General features: G+C 37.7%; 1 protein-coding gene across 3 annotated transcripts in view; it reads left to right on the top strand.

The window, feature by feature from the left end:
* Positions 1–15,746, top strand: part of FAM193A (family with sequence similarity 193 member A) — a 77,947-nt gene that overhangs the window by 35,773 nt on the left and 26,428 nt on the right. For all 3 annotated transcript variants that reach the window (XM_085059658.1, XM_085059659.1, XM_085059660.1), the window contains exons 4-8: positions 1,792–1,958; positions 2,220–2,387; positions 4,447–4,681; positions 7,860–7,984; positions 12,210–12,354. In XM_085059658.1, the coding sequence (XP_084915784.1) occupies positions 1,792–1,958; positions 2,220–2,387; positions 4,447–4,681; positions 7,860–7,984; positions 12,210–12,354 (840 nt within the window). The remainder of the gene's footprint in view (positions 1–1,791; positions 1,959–2,219; positions 2,388–4,446; positions 4,682–7,859; positions 7,985–12,209; positions 12,355–15,746) is intronic.

The following is a 15,746-nucleotide window of genomic DNA, read 5'->3' on the forward strand; positions in this document are numbered from 1 at the left end:
ATAAATACAGCTTGGCATAGCATGAATGTAACATTTTCCTAGTCTTGGTAGCAGTGCAAACACCAATTTAATAAATGGTGCTAATATTTCAAGTTGTGAATTCAGCCTCATGTAAGAGCTGTGCTTAGTGTTGCAGGAAGATACTAGAAGTTCATTGACAGGTCCAGCAAAACCTCATTAGAAGTAAACTGCGTTATACTGCACAGTTATACTGCTTTACCAAGTCTTCATGACTGACCTGGGAAGTCATGCACTTGGGATAATTGGAAGTACTGTAAATTCCTGTAAATTCCAGCTGACATCTCTTTGCAGAGAGCTAACAGGCTGTGCACACACCCATAGGCACATACAGATTTTTATTTTGGTAAATCACTGTGAAGAAAGATTGAATAGAGGTTGTTGTTAAGCTCATGTCAAAAGCATAGTTAACAGATTTTTGTGAGGAAAATTCAGTAGTGTATCACTTCTATATAACTTGTGTTTACAGATAACGTTGCTATTAACAAGGGTAGTAAAACTAATCAAAAGAGATTACATCTAATGGAATTATAGTGGTGGTATGATGGTAAACACATCCTAGAGAATTGAAAGCACAACAGGACTGAGGCACATTATTGTTCACTGCAGTCAAAATTTTTGACACATTTAAGCTCTGCTTAAGGAACTAGTAGGGAAAAAATGTCCTACATGTGCAAGAAAGGCAGGATTTGCTTCCTAAACATTTTGTTAAGTTATAGATTATCCAGGTGTAAATAAAAACTTACATTGTTTTTTCAGTTCGGCAGTGGTTATTTTTTTGAAGAGGAATTTTTAAAAGCAGACAGCAAATGGATTTTCCAAGATTGGTAGCTAGAATTAAAAAGGCAACTATATGAATTAGGTGGCTAGTCAAATTAGAGAAGCTAGCTGGGAAAAAAAAACCCCAAAATTAGCTAAAAAAAAATGAAAATTATTATCAGTGACTGCAAGTCAGAGTACAGCTAGTTTGCTGTAGATGTTCCTGTGTTCAGGTTGCTGTTGCTCTCGTTAGATTGCTTGGTAGCAACTGCATGCAGGTTTGTTCTTACCTGTGTCTGCATCCTGATCCAGGATTGGAGCACAAAAAAAGACAAATTCAGTCATGCTACTGATGCGAAAGAGATCTCTGCCTGGTGCCAGAGAAATCTGGTGACAGACTTGGGAGGGTGCAGGAGAGAAGCATGGCATGTGCTGGGGCTGGAGCACAGAGAAGGGAGAGAAACTGGAGACAGAAATAGCAGTAGTCTTGGGTGAGTGGTGTGTGTTATCTGCTAGAATTGAACAGCACTGTGCACAGGAGATTGCATCCATTTCAATGGCAGCAGCTTTCTAACATCCATTTCTATGAAATACTATGTCTGGCTGTACAGACAAAGAGATTTTATGATTTTTGCTAGAAGGGATTGTTAAACTCTGGAAGCCAAACATATTGTTACATGGAGACTGAAGAGACAGTACTAGTTTATGATTAAGTGGGGATGATGCAAGCCTTCCTTTAGTTTAGTTCATTGTTTATGGTGAAGTCTATAAAGGTGATAATTATTACCAATGTACTTTGGTCATTAGAAATGAAGCTCTATTTGTATTGTTGGTCATCTCAGTCCATCTCTTGCATTTATTAGGCTTTTGGAAGACTAATTCTTTGTGCCTGATTGAGTGTCCTGCCAAAATATATGCAACACTAAGAATTGGCACTTTAGTATTTGCCTACCTAATAACATTTCAGACCTTGCAAACTGAAAGCTACCTGTTTGGGTTTGTTTTTTTTCTCAGAGCCAAGATTTCCTTTTGCACATGCCTCTTGGAAACAGTGGATCACAGCAGGAATCTGTAGGAGGAGGAAGAATAACTGTTGGTGCACAGACAGTGCCTGCTGCAGATCTTAGCAATTCCTCTCCTTCAGACATAGCATGCAACTGTGAGGCCTGTAATGAACGCAGGTGAGAGCTGAATTCAACCTCAGCAGCACGGTGGTTGCAGTCAGACTTGGGCAGTGTTGTAACTTGTTTGTAGGTGTGTGCTTAAACTCTTGAAATGGGTTGTGTGACAGTAACAGTAATTTCTGGATGGCAGTATTATAAAGTTTCATACTTCATTCTGGGATTTTCAGATGTACTTTTTTTTCCCCCAGAATAGTAGGAATCAATATACTTATGTGATGTATACAAATGGAAGGTAATTATTTTTATCTTTACACGCAGAGAAAATTCAGCAGAGCCTGAACGTGAACCTCAGCAGCTTCAGAATTACTGGTCAGAAGTCAGATACATGGTTCGGTGTATTTATCGCCAAGCTGGAACCCCTTTGGCAGATGACCAAGACCAGTCGTTGGTACCAGATAAAGAAGGAATGAAAGAGCTGGTGGATAGGTATATCACTTCAAAGATCATTAATTCTATTTTGTGCAGGATTTTTCAATGCTAGTTTGAGTGCATGGGAAGCTGTTGAATTCATATGCTGTTTGCTATAGGAATATAAATGAATAATTATGAAAGGGTCCCTGAATCTTATTCTTCGATGACAATGTTAAGTTACTCATAAGACAGTGTTAAGTTTGAATTGACCCACGTGAAAATCTTACCTTGTGGAACTAGCCTGAATTAGTAGTAGTAGTTAGTGCTTGCACCTTACTGTGATTGTAACTCCTGGAAGAAATTTTATAGAAAAAAGTTATATTGGACATTGATCACTAGATGAGGTGGATTCCAAGAATTTCGTTCTCATTTTAGAAGTCGCAATTGTAGCTTTTCTAGGTGTTGAAGTGTAGATGCACTTAATGAGATGCTCAGGGGTGGTTTTTTTGCTTTTAAGAATAGTGTTACAGACCTTAAAGGGCTCCATAGGATCATCTCAGTTTCTGTCTAACTCAGTGTGTGGTCAAGGAGTTCATGTTCTCCTTGGCTCCATACATGCCTAATATACTGAGATCTGATCAGTCTGACCAGCTATAGTTCTCCTGTGCAATTTCTAGTTGAACCAAAATTCTGGTGAGGTAGACACATTTGAAAGAGAAATTCATCTAGTACTGCTCTTAATATGACTGTACACCTGAACTGGCTTTGATAGATAATTAAATAAGCATATTGCACATCACTTATATAAAAACTGTTTGGTTTTGAACATGAGTTGTGTATAAGCATAGTAATATAGTGTGCCTCCCTATTAGTCATGCTTTGTTTATTTAAGTGATCAAACATGCAATATAGGCTTGGAAATCAAGGATGTTTAAATGTTGCGTAGTGTGTTGGTAATTAAAACTGAATCACAGCTAAAATGGTTGTTGATGGTATGCATTTTCTCCTTAATGGAAAAATTTTGAAAATTGAAACATATACTGTGTAACTTTCTTACGTACTCAGGAGCTTTGATTGCTCAGAACTGTTCTTCCCTTTTGAGAGAGATTATTAAAATACAATGACAGAAACACAATCTCAAAGAAGGAAACCTTAAATTTGTCAGTTGGATTATTTTTCACTTGAGTTCCTTATGGTCTCTAAAGTGTAAAACAAAAAAAAAGGATACAGTTTGGGCAGGCACCAGTGTGTCCAGTCTGTGGTGCTGATGTCATGCAGAATTTTTTCACAAAGCTAATCAATGTAGGTATTGAATGCATTTAAAAAAGCAAAAAACTCTCTTTTTAGGTAGCATGCAGAAGACCACGTTGTGGCTGAGTAACTCTGTTTAAAAGGCAGAAATTCCCAATTCTGTGCTCGGCTCTTGTTAAACAGAGCTGGCAAGAAATGGAGTATCTGGTCTTCTTTGTTGGAATAAGTAGTGGTGCCAAGTAGTGTCCCTATTGTATGTTGGAATACTTGATGGCAATGTGATAGGACTGTTTTGTGAGTGGTGAGGGAAAAACATGGATTAGATAGCTGCAGACTTCTATTCACCTAACCCTTAAGTACTTATCCCATTCACTTCTTCTTCCCCACCTCCCTGTGCTGTAAAAAAAAAGAGGCAAGGGCTTAAACTCCATGCACAGAAATTTAGAGTGAAATTGAATTATTTAAAGTGGTTCAAAGCAGCCATCGTGTTCAATTTTCTTTTGTAGATACAAATCTTTTGCATGTTGCAAACAACACGGAGAAGTTGTGAAGAAGCTTTTCTGAAGAGTCTGGGTGCCTGTAGGGTTGCATGCAAATAGGCTTTTGAGCTTACAAGTTGAAGTGAAATTCTAAGGTTCTAAATCAGTTTCCTCCTCAGGTGTGCAAGCATCCTAGTCCTAAAGCTACACAGGAGCTCAGTTCTATAGTGCAGAATTAGGGGACTGGACTGTGTTCTCTGAGATCTAAAGTAGTTCTCTAAACCTGAGCTGCTGAGGTTATTTTTTATGATGATGGTAACTGGTAAATATTTCTAGGGAAATGAAAACTGTTGATAACATGCTCTCTTTTTTTCTTTTTTGTCACAAATACTCTAAAAATAAAGACTTTGTGAAAGAGATCCATACCAGCTTTACCAACGGTTGGAACAGCAAGCAAGAGAATATGTGCTTGAAATGAAGGTTCGTCTGCTCAGACACTTGTCCCTGGGATCTAAGGTTGCATCAACATTAGTGACAGAAGGGCCACCCCAGGCACAGCAGTTCATCTCACTCCTACTTGAAGAATACAGTGCACTCTGTCAGGCAGCGTGTACAATCAGCGCCTTCCTAGTTACTCTGGTAAGACTGAAAAAACAGCCTGTGTGCTCCTGCTTGCCAAGGCTATGCTGACAGTTGCTCTGGGCTCTTTCAGGTGTCTTCTGTGGTTGTCAATCGTAAGGTGCTTTTTGTGCTCATCTCCCTAGAGACAGGGAGATTCTGAAAATGCAAATTAAATATTCAGCAGTGTATAGTAGGCATCTCTTACAGTGGCTTGATGAAATTATTTTTTGTTCACAAAGGAAAGGGTTTGGGATGTTGTTTGTGGCACTTGCTCTGAAACAAATTTTCAAGCAGATCTGCAAAATATTAAATATTCTAATGTGGGAAACACTTCTGTTATTCTTTAATGGTCTTTTGACAACCATGATTAAGTGACACCAACTTCTGTGTGTAGCACTAACTTAAGTTGTTTCCGTGTTCACTTCTCACTTACAATCTAGGAAGGCTACTTGAAAAGTTTATCTGTTGCCTCAGACTTAATCTGCTATGTAATTTGTAAAGTTCTTCCTTAAATGCTTTTTTTTGTTAACTGTGATGTTAGACTTGGGATTACATTTTCAGGTATAAAATAGGCAGTAGTCTTAAAAATTTCTTCTTAACTGTCCATTGAGTGAGTAATACAGTAAACAAATTCTGTAATTCTATTTAAGGTCTTAAAAGGTTATTAATCCTGTTTTTTAATAAATCCTTCCTTGCGTGTCCTTTGTTAATGTCCTTATCCTGTCTATCCCTTTCCTTGTGCAGGTAATAAAAGAAAAGGTGGATAAAATGGGGAATTAGGATTTTATTGCCAGTTAGATGAAAGTGACTGTGTAGATGAGTAAAGAGGAAAAAATAGATAGTACAGTAGCCTATGATGGCCACAGGTGAGGATATAAAGTGGAGAGGAAACAGAGTTTTGTTACTATAGTGAGGCTGTCAATAAAATCAAATTCGCAGAGCAGGAAGATGTTTCTGTTAAGAAACTTGAGCATATCTGATGCTTTTTTTTTCTGTTGTCAGTGCTCTGTATTTGCTGTACTCTCTTATCTTCTCTAGCTTTATCACTTAGATACAGAGGTGAGGCCACTGCTATCTCCTGCTTATTGGCTGCTTTTAACAGTCATTAAGATTCTAACAAGGTGCTTGAGAGAAGATTCCTCTTCAGGTTGATGTGCATTGCAGCTTGTTCAGCTCTAAGGTGAATGGTTTGCAGTACACCTTACCTTTCTCAAAGTGGATCTGCCAGTAATGAACCCTTTACTGCTACAATTACTCAGCTGATCAGAAAATAATTATTTTACACCTTTTCCCTGGCAATTGTTGTGAACTAGTAGTCATGAAAACTTGGTAGGTATGGGAGACTGAAATAATAGCCATGAGAATACAGAAGATGCTTGAACACTGTAGTCAACCCCTTGTCTGACTAAATTAAAAGTAAAATAAAATTCTTCTCTTCTAAAAAACAAATCATAAGAACACACAAAATATGCCAGGGTTTTCTTGTCTTTTTCCTTCTGCAGCCCAGTAAGTACTGAAAATGTCTTTCTACTAAGTTGTGACATTGCAAAACTGAAATGTGAGAATGTAGGATACTGTCTCGTCATACATTTCTTAGATTTATTAAATAACCTTTGTACTAAATGGAGAGGTATGTCACAGCTTTCAGTACAGGTAGTAGGGTTACTAACTTTTTCAGTGTGCTTGGATGATTCCTCTCAAAATACCAGCGCACTATGGAAGAAGGAATCTTTTCAGCTAAAATACATAAAAGGCAGCCAAGATCTCTAAACTTAGTGCTACCTTCCTTTTAAAGGATAAAAGCTTTGCATGTAGTGTACTGTAGAAAGGCACATAATGCCTTGAGCCTCCACCTGTGGGAAACTGATTTCTCAACAAAATTATGAGCAGTTGTCCTTTGTTTCAAAGGAATCCATCTGACTTCAAGAGCAGGAACTAAAGACTTGTGCCCCACCAGTGCAGGGAATGACCAGTTATACTGACAGCAATTGAGAAATACTGTGGGCAGTACAGAAGGGCCATCAAGTGCACAGCATAGCAGACTAGAGAGGAAAACTTGTCTGGTGTTTGTGAGAAATACAGTCTGTGCAAACTGATACACAAGGTTCTGTAGATAAGTGTCGATGGTTTTGTTCACAGCGTAATATGGAAATTCCTTAAGAAATCAACCTATCTCAGTGGCCCTTGAGAAATTATTGGCATTTTATAGAAATGTAAAACATTTTGAAGTCATAATACTCAAAATGAAAAAGTACCTGTGTCTTGTGCAACTCCGAAAACCCCACCACACACCCTTCTTAATAATAATACTTCAAACTTAGTTGTTGTTTTAAATACTGATAGTCTTGTCTTCAGGTGTGAAATAAATATGTTTGGTTGGTTTATTTTTTAACCCACTTTGATTAACAAAACTTTAAAATTCCAGAGTATAATGGTGTTTCTGGGTGCTTGGGTTGTAGTGCTTAGGGCCCACTTGCTGATCTGAGAGCCAGAACATTTGCATTTAATTCTGCTGTGTGGGTGAGTCCTGGTATAGAAAACCTGCATAGTGCTGGCTATATGTGGGAAAACTTGCTGCCTTGAAAAATATATTATACCTGTTTCGAATTCTTGTGTTTTAATGACAGTTTTACAGTTTAGCCCTTGAAATGACATACAGTTATGTGTTAAATAACCTCAAATACAAAAACGTTCTGCTTACAAGAGAAGTGACCTGTTGCTTTCTTGTCTGTTTAGAAGACTTCATTTTTAAGCTGTACTTGAGGAGAACTGTTTACTTGATTGTATGTCAGTTTTGAATAAAGATTGTAGGTTGCCATTGCATGTGTGTCTTATTAAAGAAATTTTAAAAACTGGAAAGTAATCAGAAATAGACAGCTGTTTGACAGGAAAACCTGAGAATTGCAGGTTCAGATCGTAAAATATGTCTTCTAGTGCAGAAATGAATGGAAACTTTGAATAATGTAGACTTTTTTTTTTAAATTCGTGACAATTTAGAAGGAATGATGCTGTGGTTATTTAAGTTATTAAAAATTGCTGAAATTCTGAGGTTTTGGGTATTAAAATGGCATAAAATCTAAGCTGGTTCATCCAGCCTGTAGGTTGGAAATTAAACTTCTAAAAAAATTCTTGCCTTGGACAGAATTTATTTTTTTCCCTAACCCTGACTTATTTCTGTTTTTTTTTATCATTATAGGAAAATGAACATTTGAAGAAATTTCAGGTGACATGGGAATTGCACAACAAGCATCTGTTTGAAAATCTGGTGTTTTCTGAGCCACTCTTGCAGAATAGCTTGCCAACGTTGGTGTCACAGCTAAGGTAGAGTTCAACTTTTATTTTGTCATTTCAAGAAGAAACGACAAGCCACCACAGCATTAAAAATAAATCTGCCACAACACTTGAATTAGTAAAAATCTATGTGGATCTCCCTTGAAAAGAGTGTTGTTGATTGAGCAGGCTGCTGTCATAACTTGCTTGTCACAAGAATTACAACCCTAATTTGCTTAGTTGTAGGTTACCCAGTAGAGTGACAGCATCCTGTGTAAATACTGATGGTATGACTGAATAGTACTGTTTTTAATTGCCAGGCATTGCTGCTGCTTTTGCAGCTCTACAAGCAAATTAAAACCTCATTGCCTTCTGCTTCCCATAGTGCACAGAACTGAATTTGGAGTTTTAAGCCATCTTTTCATTGGAGAAAGCAAAAGAAGCAAACCCCCCCTTGCTATATGCTTGTAGTCTCATGGTTTTAAAGATCCCAAGGCAGTAAATTGTATATTTTCTTAGTAGGGTTGCTCTGCTTGTAATTTGGGTACTGCCAAAGTGTTTGGGCTTTCTATGGAAGAGTTAATAATAGAAATTTTCCTTACCCTAAGTCTAAATGTTTTAACATACAGTCATGGGTGGTTCATGGTGACCTATCAGTCTTGTGTGTGATGAAGACACATTTGACCTGTGTACATAAAGGTATTGTCTTGGGTCATTTTCCATGGTACAAGAGCAGTTTGATTAATTCTGTCACAAGAGATGTTGCTCGTGGGGAATAAAGAAATATGAGTTCTCCTTTTGCTAGTAGATACTAGAAAGGAAAACAAGAAAAGACCAAGTTTGGTTGTTGCCCTGCTCAGCAAGAAGTCTGAGGTCCCTCATAAGTTACCTAGTTCGTTTACATGAAACTAGGTTGATGGTGAAAGCCTTCCCCCCAGCAGCTAATTTTGTTGCTATGTTCACCAACATGTTGTTTAATTGTGTGCTTTTCCAGTGGTCTGTGGCTTCTTTTTCTGTTGCTATCCTTCATCATGTCCATGCTTTTTGACTAGGCCTCTCTGCATATCTTTGCTCCAGCAATCCTGACTAAATAAAAATGTTTATATTGCCTTCATCTGCAGAGCTGAGAATGGTCTTAGTGAGCCATTTGATGGTCATTCCTTAAAAAAAAAGCATCTTTCATTGCATTTACCTGATCCTCTCAAGTGCTACTGAGAATTAAAGTCAGAGCAACAGAAGTTGTTTTTCAGCTGTCACTATGGTGACAACTGCCTTCAAAGATTACAAATACAATGAAATCAGAATCTCTTCTTGCAGGAGTTCCTTTTCCAGTGCATTTTTTTTTGCTGGGTAGTTTATGTGAAACACCCTTAAACTTATGGTTTTGCCTAGTTTGATTCACATGAATGTTTTTTGATAGGAAAGGTTCAGCACAAACTTCCCATTACTGGATTATATAGTGTATGTCTTGTTTCTCTTTGATAAACATAGCTTATGTTTGTATTCATGGATTCTCAGGATTTTTTACTGTTGAGTTCTCTGTGTCTTGAAGTGAGAGAATTAGATTTCTCAGGGAAGGATACCTTTCTGCCTTCCTTGGAAATTGATGGAGAAATGTTCCATCACAGAAGCCTCACATGGAAAAGCAGTATGTTATGTGCAGTAGAAAAAGTATTGCCAGAGTTTCTTACAAGAGATCATTGGCCTCATTATTTTCTCTTCCTAAAGAGAAATGTGAAATGGCATTTTGACATCTCAGCTTTGCTTAGATTTTGGGTGTTTGTCCTTTCTTCCATTCTTTGCTTAAATCACTAAATTTTTTATACACCTCTGGCTTTTCAAAATATGTAGTTGGTGTTCTGTGGCTAGTTCCAAGGATGCTTTTTAGATGTCAGACTAGGAAAGGCATTCACATAGTGACGTTTAAACAGCAGCATTGTGGATGTTGCTTTGCTGATACAAGATCAGCTGTGTCAGTATTTCACAGCTGGCAGGACTCATCTGCTAGGGTGAACTACTAAGGTCTTAATGTGTTGTATCTTGTTTGGCTACAAAGCCAGCCTCTGTGGCTTGTTTAGGAGGCAGCTCAGCTGTACAGCTGTAAGGGCTGTCCATGGCTTAGCAAGAGTTAATTAGTCAGCAGGACTTCTAGGTCAGGCACAGCATTTCTTAAGGATGCGTTTTCCTGATGAGTAAGGAAATGCAGTCCTTTCAAAGGTGAGTGCGTAGTACTTCCTGGTGAAGGTGTCAATATGCCGAGTTAAAGATAAATAATCTGGATTGGGTTAAGATGTTTTTGATTACATGCAGTCTCTAGCATGCCTTCTACATTCACCAGACTGCTTTATTGGGGTGTGGTGACTGATGAAGTGACCAATACCTGAGACTTCTCTGTCCCCTTTGCTTTTCCAGCATGGGATGGGGCAGTGGTGAGGATATTTGCAGAGCTTTGGTTAAATGCTGTTGTCCAAAAAAATTATGTATTCCTGATCAAAATATGTAGGCATGCAGTTTGTGAGCAGGTATGGCTTGGAAGTCAAAGTTACTTTAAAGTGAGCAATGCTTGTTAAGTTTTATGTATGTGTTATTCTTTGTATTACCTTTTTTTTTTAATGCAGTCCAGGAATATATTCTACCTCTGTTTATAGGACTGAAATCTTGCCTAGAGTGTTGCTTTATACTTGCCTTGAGGGATGAAAGTGTATTTACTAGTAGCACGTTAGGTTTACTCAGAGTCACAATAAAAAAATAATGTGTAAATGCTGTTGCATTGCTAATAAAATTTTTTTAGAATTGAGTTCTTTTGCTTCTAATGTAAGAGCATATTTTAAAAAATATTTTGTGCACAACTACTCTTTGAAAGAGTAGTACTACTGAGCAGCAGTTATGAAAACAAATTTTTCATTTCTGTATAGTAGGGATCTGATTTTCACATAATTACATAATATCAGAAGCAGAGGTTCCAAAAAAAGTAGTAAATTGTGATCTAGTAACAGGAGTTAATAGTGTTTGCACTGATAGTAAGTGTTGTATCCTAAGGTCACTGTATCCCTTCTTTTTATACTCTTCAAACCATGGACATCCCACATTTTAATGTGCGGAGTTGCTTGTGCACCTGTCTTAAATGGTTGTGTTGCAGGTTCTGGGCAAAAACAACAAAATAAAATGCATTTGGGATTATTGGCAAAGTGACACTACGTGCTGTAACTTGGTGCTTCCTGAGTTGTCTGTTTGCTCAGCTCCTCATTATGCTTAATTGCCAAGTTAAAATCAAGGTCTTAGTTCTTTGCCAGGTCACAGGCAGGACTGTGTGGTTCTTAGGTTGGGTTGGCATTCAGTTGCAATGAAAATCTATAACAAACCTCCCTGAAATGCTATAACTGGGCTTAAATACCACGTTTTGAGATGCTTCAATTTTGTTTTTTCCGTACTGGCTTTGACTTGCTACACAACCTCTGTGACTAATTAATTATCACACAGTTTCTCCTTAATTACTGAGTAGAAAAATGTTGTAAAGCTTCAGCTTATTTGTGTCAATTGACAGGTTATTACAATTCAGTGTGGTTTAAACACATTACTGAGTAGAATTTTGTCTTCTATTATTTCTGAAGCCAATGTGTTGGGAGTTGGCATATTTACTTAAGAAACATTATGCTGTGCAAAGATGCAGCAGTAGGAAGGGAGGTAAGTCTGTCTCCTATTTCTGGGGCTTCTCACAGAGACAGTCAGCAGTGACTGGCATACCCATGCTTTGAATTCCATGCTGCTCAAGTGATAGTAGATAACTGCTTGTATCTCACTTGCCTCATTCTACAGCACATTTCCCACCTGGAACTCCAACTCGTCTAGTAATCTTTTTAGCACTGGTCATGGGAGTTCTGCTTAACAAGCTTCTGGCTTTATTTTCATTATGTAGCTCTGCAGTGGATAGTCAACATGTATATTTAGCCCATAGAATTTGGAAGGATAAATATATCAAGCAACAAAATTTGAACAAATAGGTTCGTCATCTGTTTGCTCATGGGAAAGAGGCTCTGGCAATGTGGCACTTCCCACGTTCTTGCTATTGTTGGTTACAGAAGATTGGAATAAGCAGGGTTTGGATATTTTTTGAAAAACTACTAAAAATACTACATTTTTGGGATACAAGCAGCTATGTGGGCCTAGGTGTGTCAATAATCACATTTTCACAATATCCTTTTTGGCTGGCAGAACTTAAAAGCGTGATTCTTCAGTGAAGTGTCTCTTCCATAACAAGTGCTATTTGAACTTTCAGGCTTGGAACAACACACGATTCCTGTAGTGAAGATATGTATAGTACCTTGCTACAAAGGTATCATCAGCTGGAACAGGAAATGGGCCAAGTTGCTGAAGCATGGCTTGAATGCCAGAAAAGAATAGATGATTATGTTGATGAACAGGTAAGAGCCATGCAAACAGTCTCAAGACTGATTATGTAGGGAGCAGCCCATGCAGGACTGTGCCTTCAGTCAAGAACAGTTTCTGGGGTAATTTTATCCAGAGCTTTGAAACAACAAAGTATAACTTTTTTCATTCATGTTAATCATTCACAATAGAAAAGCCCTAACATACCGATACTTAATGGTGACTGTACAATGACATATTCAAATTGTTGAAGCAGATTGTGTTGTTGTTTAGAGATGTTTTTTGAATGTTTTTATTTACGTTAGCCAGTAAATGAGCCATAGGAAAGAAAAACAACCCATTCCACAAAACCCCCTAAGCTTTCAGGATAATAGCTGCACTAAATGAAATCCAGAGGAATAAGTAGCTTTAAAAAATTATGGCATGTTTCATAGTGTGATGGTGATCATTGTACAGTTGTCAAAATGGGAACAGCAGTTTGTTTCAATGCATAAATATTTGAGACCTCTGAAGTAGTCCTTTAATTAAGTATATGACCTGATAGCTTATTATTCTGAATTTGTTCTATGTTTCATAGAATAATCACGTTATTGTGCTGATTCCTACATTGTTGAGAGCTTAATTTTCAGAAAAATAGCTGTTTGTTTTGCAAGTGGTTGTTTATACTCTTCAAAATTTTCTCCTGTGGCTTTTGTTTCATGCTCAGAAAACTTAATTTTTTTAAAACATCTCAGGATAAGAGTTAAAATCTGCTTAGTTCAATCTTATGTGTACTGGAAGAAAAAATGTCTTGGAAATAACTGAAGACAGAGAGTTTAATAGAAGTTTCCCTCTATTTTGAAGTTTTATGAACAGTAGGAACAGTTTGAGATTTAGTAATTCTGTGTTCCTTCCATAGATGACAAGCATATTTTAGTCTTACAGTACACTGTAAATGTCCTTCAGAAGTTGTTCCCTGTGCTGAAGATTTAAGTGAACTTCTACCACTAATTCCAGTCCCTTCAAGATGGAGACAGGATATAACTAATCTTATTTTTAGAGATTGCTCTCTATTTGGGGACTGCATCTGTGAGCTATGAGTTACAAAGTTTGCTCTTGGTCTGGCTGCTTTTGTGCACCTAAATATTTGATTGCAGCTCAATAAAATTTCACCATCTAGCATAACATTTTATGCTAGAAGTCCTCTTTCTCATGGGGTCAGGGTGTCATGGCTGTCTGATATTGCCTCTCTAGTAAGAAAGACTTCACTTCCATCATTCAGCTATTTTTATTTTAAAATGGCATTTCTGTAGAGTCGCATTCATATTTTGCTTCTGACTGGTTGTTCTGCACCACTTGATAATCAGCTCTTAACTGATATTTCTGTATTTTTATCAAGTGCTGCCGCAAGTCCCATCTTGTAGCATTTTTTAAAATTTGCTCAGTGAAGCCTGTATCCTGCCTGCAAACAGGCACCCTTCTCCCAGCTGGGCAAATTTACTGTGATTACTTATTTCCTAATGACCAAAAATACCTGTAACAGGTGGTGTGTAGGGGAAACAATTCTAAAACTTAAACCATCGAATTTTAAAGAAGATCCTGATGTTTATATTGGTATTTCTATGTATGAAAAAGCGTTTTCACCATCATGCCTTAAGCCCATGTTGGTGATTATACTCTCTTGGTCAAAAATACATCATTCAGTGTGACCATCATACTTGAATTTGCCATGATGTTTTTGTCAACAGGGTGGAAATCAGAAAGCCCTGCTGCTATAGAAACTGTGGTTCTTAACAGTGAATGCATCTTCATTAGTTGCTTGCCTTTTGGCTTAAAAAAATGGTGCAGTTTTATTGGTAGTGTTGGAAAGGTTAAAAAGGAAAGGATATTAAAAGTGGTCCTCATTTATCTGCTGTGGAACTATACCCAGAAGAGGGCATCAGCAGAGATAATTAATGGACCTTCCATTACAGTATGTTATGTTACTTGTTGGTAAAAAATGTGAATAGCTCTTGCAAGCAATACAAATATTAATTGTTTGACTGTGTAAGACAGCTGTGTCATGCACAGACATATAAATCAATACTCTGCTGGGCCATATGTGTATGCTGTGATAAAGTTTAGACTAAGGAATCATCCGTATCAGTACCTGTATTAATCATATGTTAAATCTGAGGAAGATCTTTGGAGTGTCTCTGGTACAGGAGAGTTTTAAGTGTCTGCAGCCTGTACATCCAGGTCCTGATATCCTTACCAAACTTACACTCCATTTACCTGAGGAGGTCCTGGGTAATTTCAGCAAATAATGGCTAGATAGTCATATATACGTTGTGCAAAAGTGTTTCCTTTATTTTAACTGAAATGCTTTTGCCCAGGGAGAGCATCTTGCTTGTCTCTCTGTGTTAATATGTGATTTTTTTTTTTTTTTAGAGTCCTGGTGTACTTAATAGACAAAATAGCATGGGCCTAATTGGGTTTTGTCTTTATGGTGGCTGTGTGGATAATTGAAGCAGTCAGTATTTTTGTGTGCTGGGAGTTGGTGATAGGAGGAATTATTTTTATTATTTCTAGTGAAATAGTCTAAGAAAATAGATTAGATTAACACATGGAATTTGGGAAGCTCAAATGTGTGATTCACATTTGGTGCAGACTTTAAAATTTGGAAGGAGCAAGCATCCTGTGATATATGCATGGACATCAGAGTTTTCACAGATGATTTAATGTTATGTTTTCATTCTGACCAGACTGCTGGCTTTGTTTCATGATGAAATCCATTTCAGAATGGAAAAATACTTGTTCACCTATCTGTCTCACTTGTCTGATGTAGCTCAAATACTTTTAAGCCTCAAATAAATAGGGAGGAAGGAAGAGGGTGGTAGTGGCCCTCTCTTCTCCATAGGGCAGTGTAGTAGCATATTCAGTCCAGATGTACAAGACTACAAGAAGTGTAAATTTTTTCTTCTGCTGGCATTTGAATTTATCTCCCACTCCCTAGCAGAGTTCTTGGGCATGATTCATGTGGTTTGTATTGCAGCTGCTTTGCTCTGGTGAAATAAATATTTGCTGGGGAAAAAAAAGAAAGGAGAGAAGTGGGTTTCTATTATTTATTAAATCAATAGCTTAAGATACTTGTAGACATGGAGTATAGGAAAGGCTGCAATGGTGGAAGTAGGAAAACTTGAGTGTCAGCTCCTGCTCCCATTAATGGTGAAGTGCCAGGACTTATTCCATGCTGTTTGCTCTGACACTTTGTTGGCAGGCTTGAGTAGGCAGCTCCCAGTTAATGCACTGGCTGTTTTAAATGTCGTTCTCTGGCATTAAATGTCTTCTCTTACAAAGGATAGTCAATGGAGGTAGCTGACTTTGATGGTGAGGGTTCAGGTGTCAGGGCACCTAAACCAATGAGTGTTGCTGGCTTTAAATATAGCTCAAGGGTTTTCAGGAGCTG

This window comes from Lichenostomus cassidix, chromosome 4 (genome assembly GCF_008360975.1).
Source record: "Lichenostomus cassidix isolate B80296 chromosome 4, HeHo_3.0, whole genome shotgun sequence".
NCBI classification, from domain to species: Eukaryota; Metazoa; Chordata; class Aves; order Passeriformes; family Meliphagidae; genus Lichenostomus; species Lichenostomus cassidix.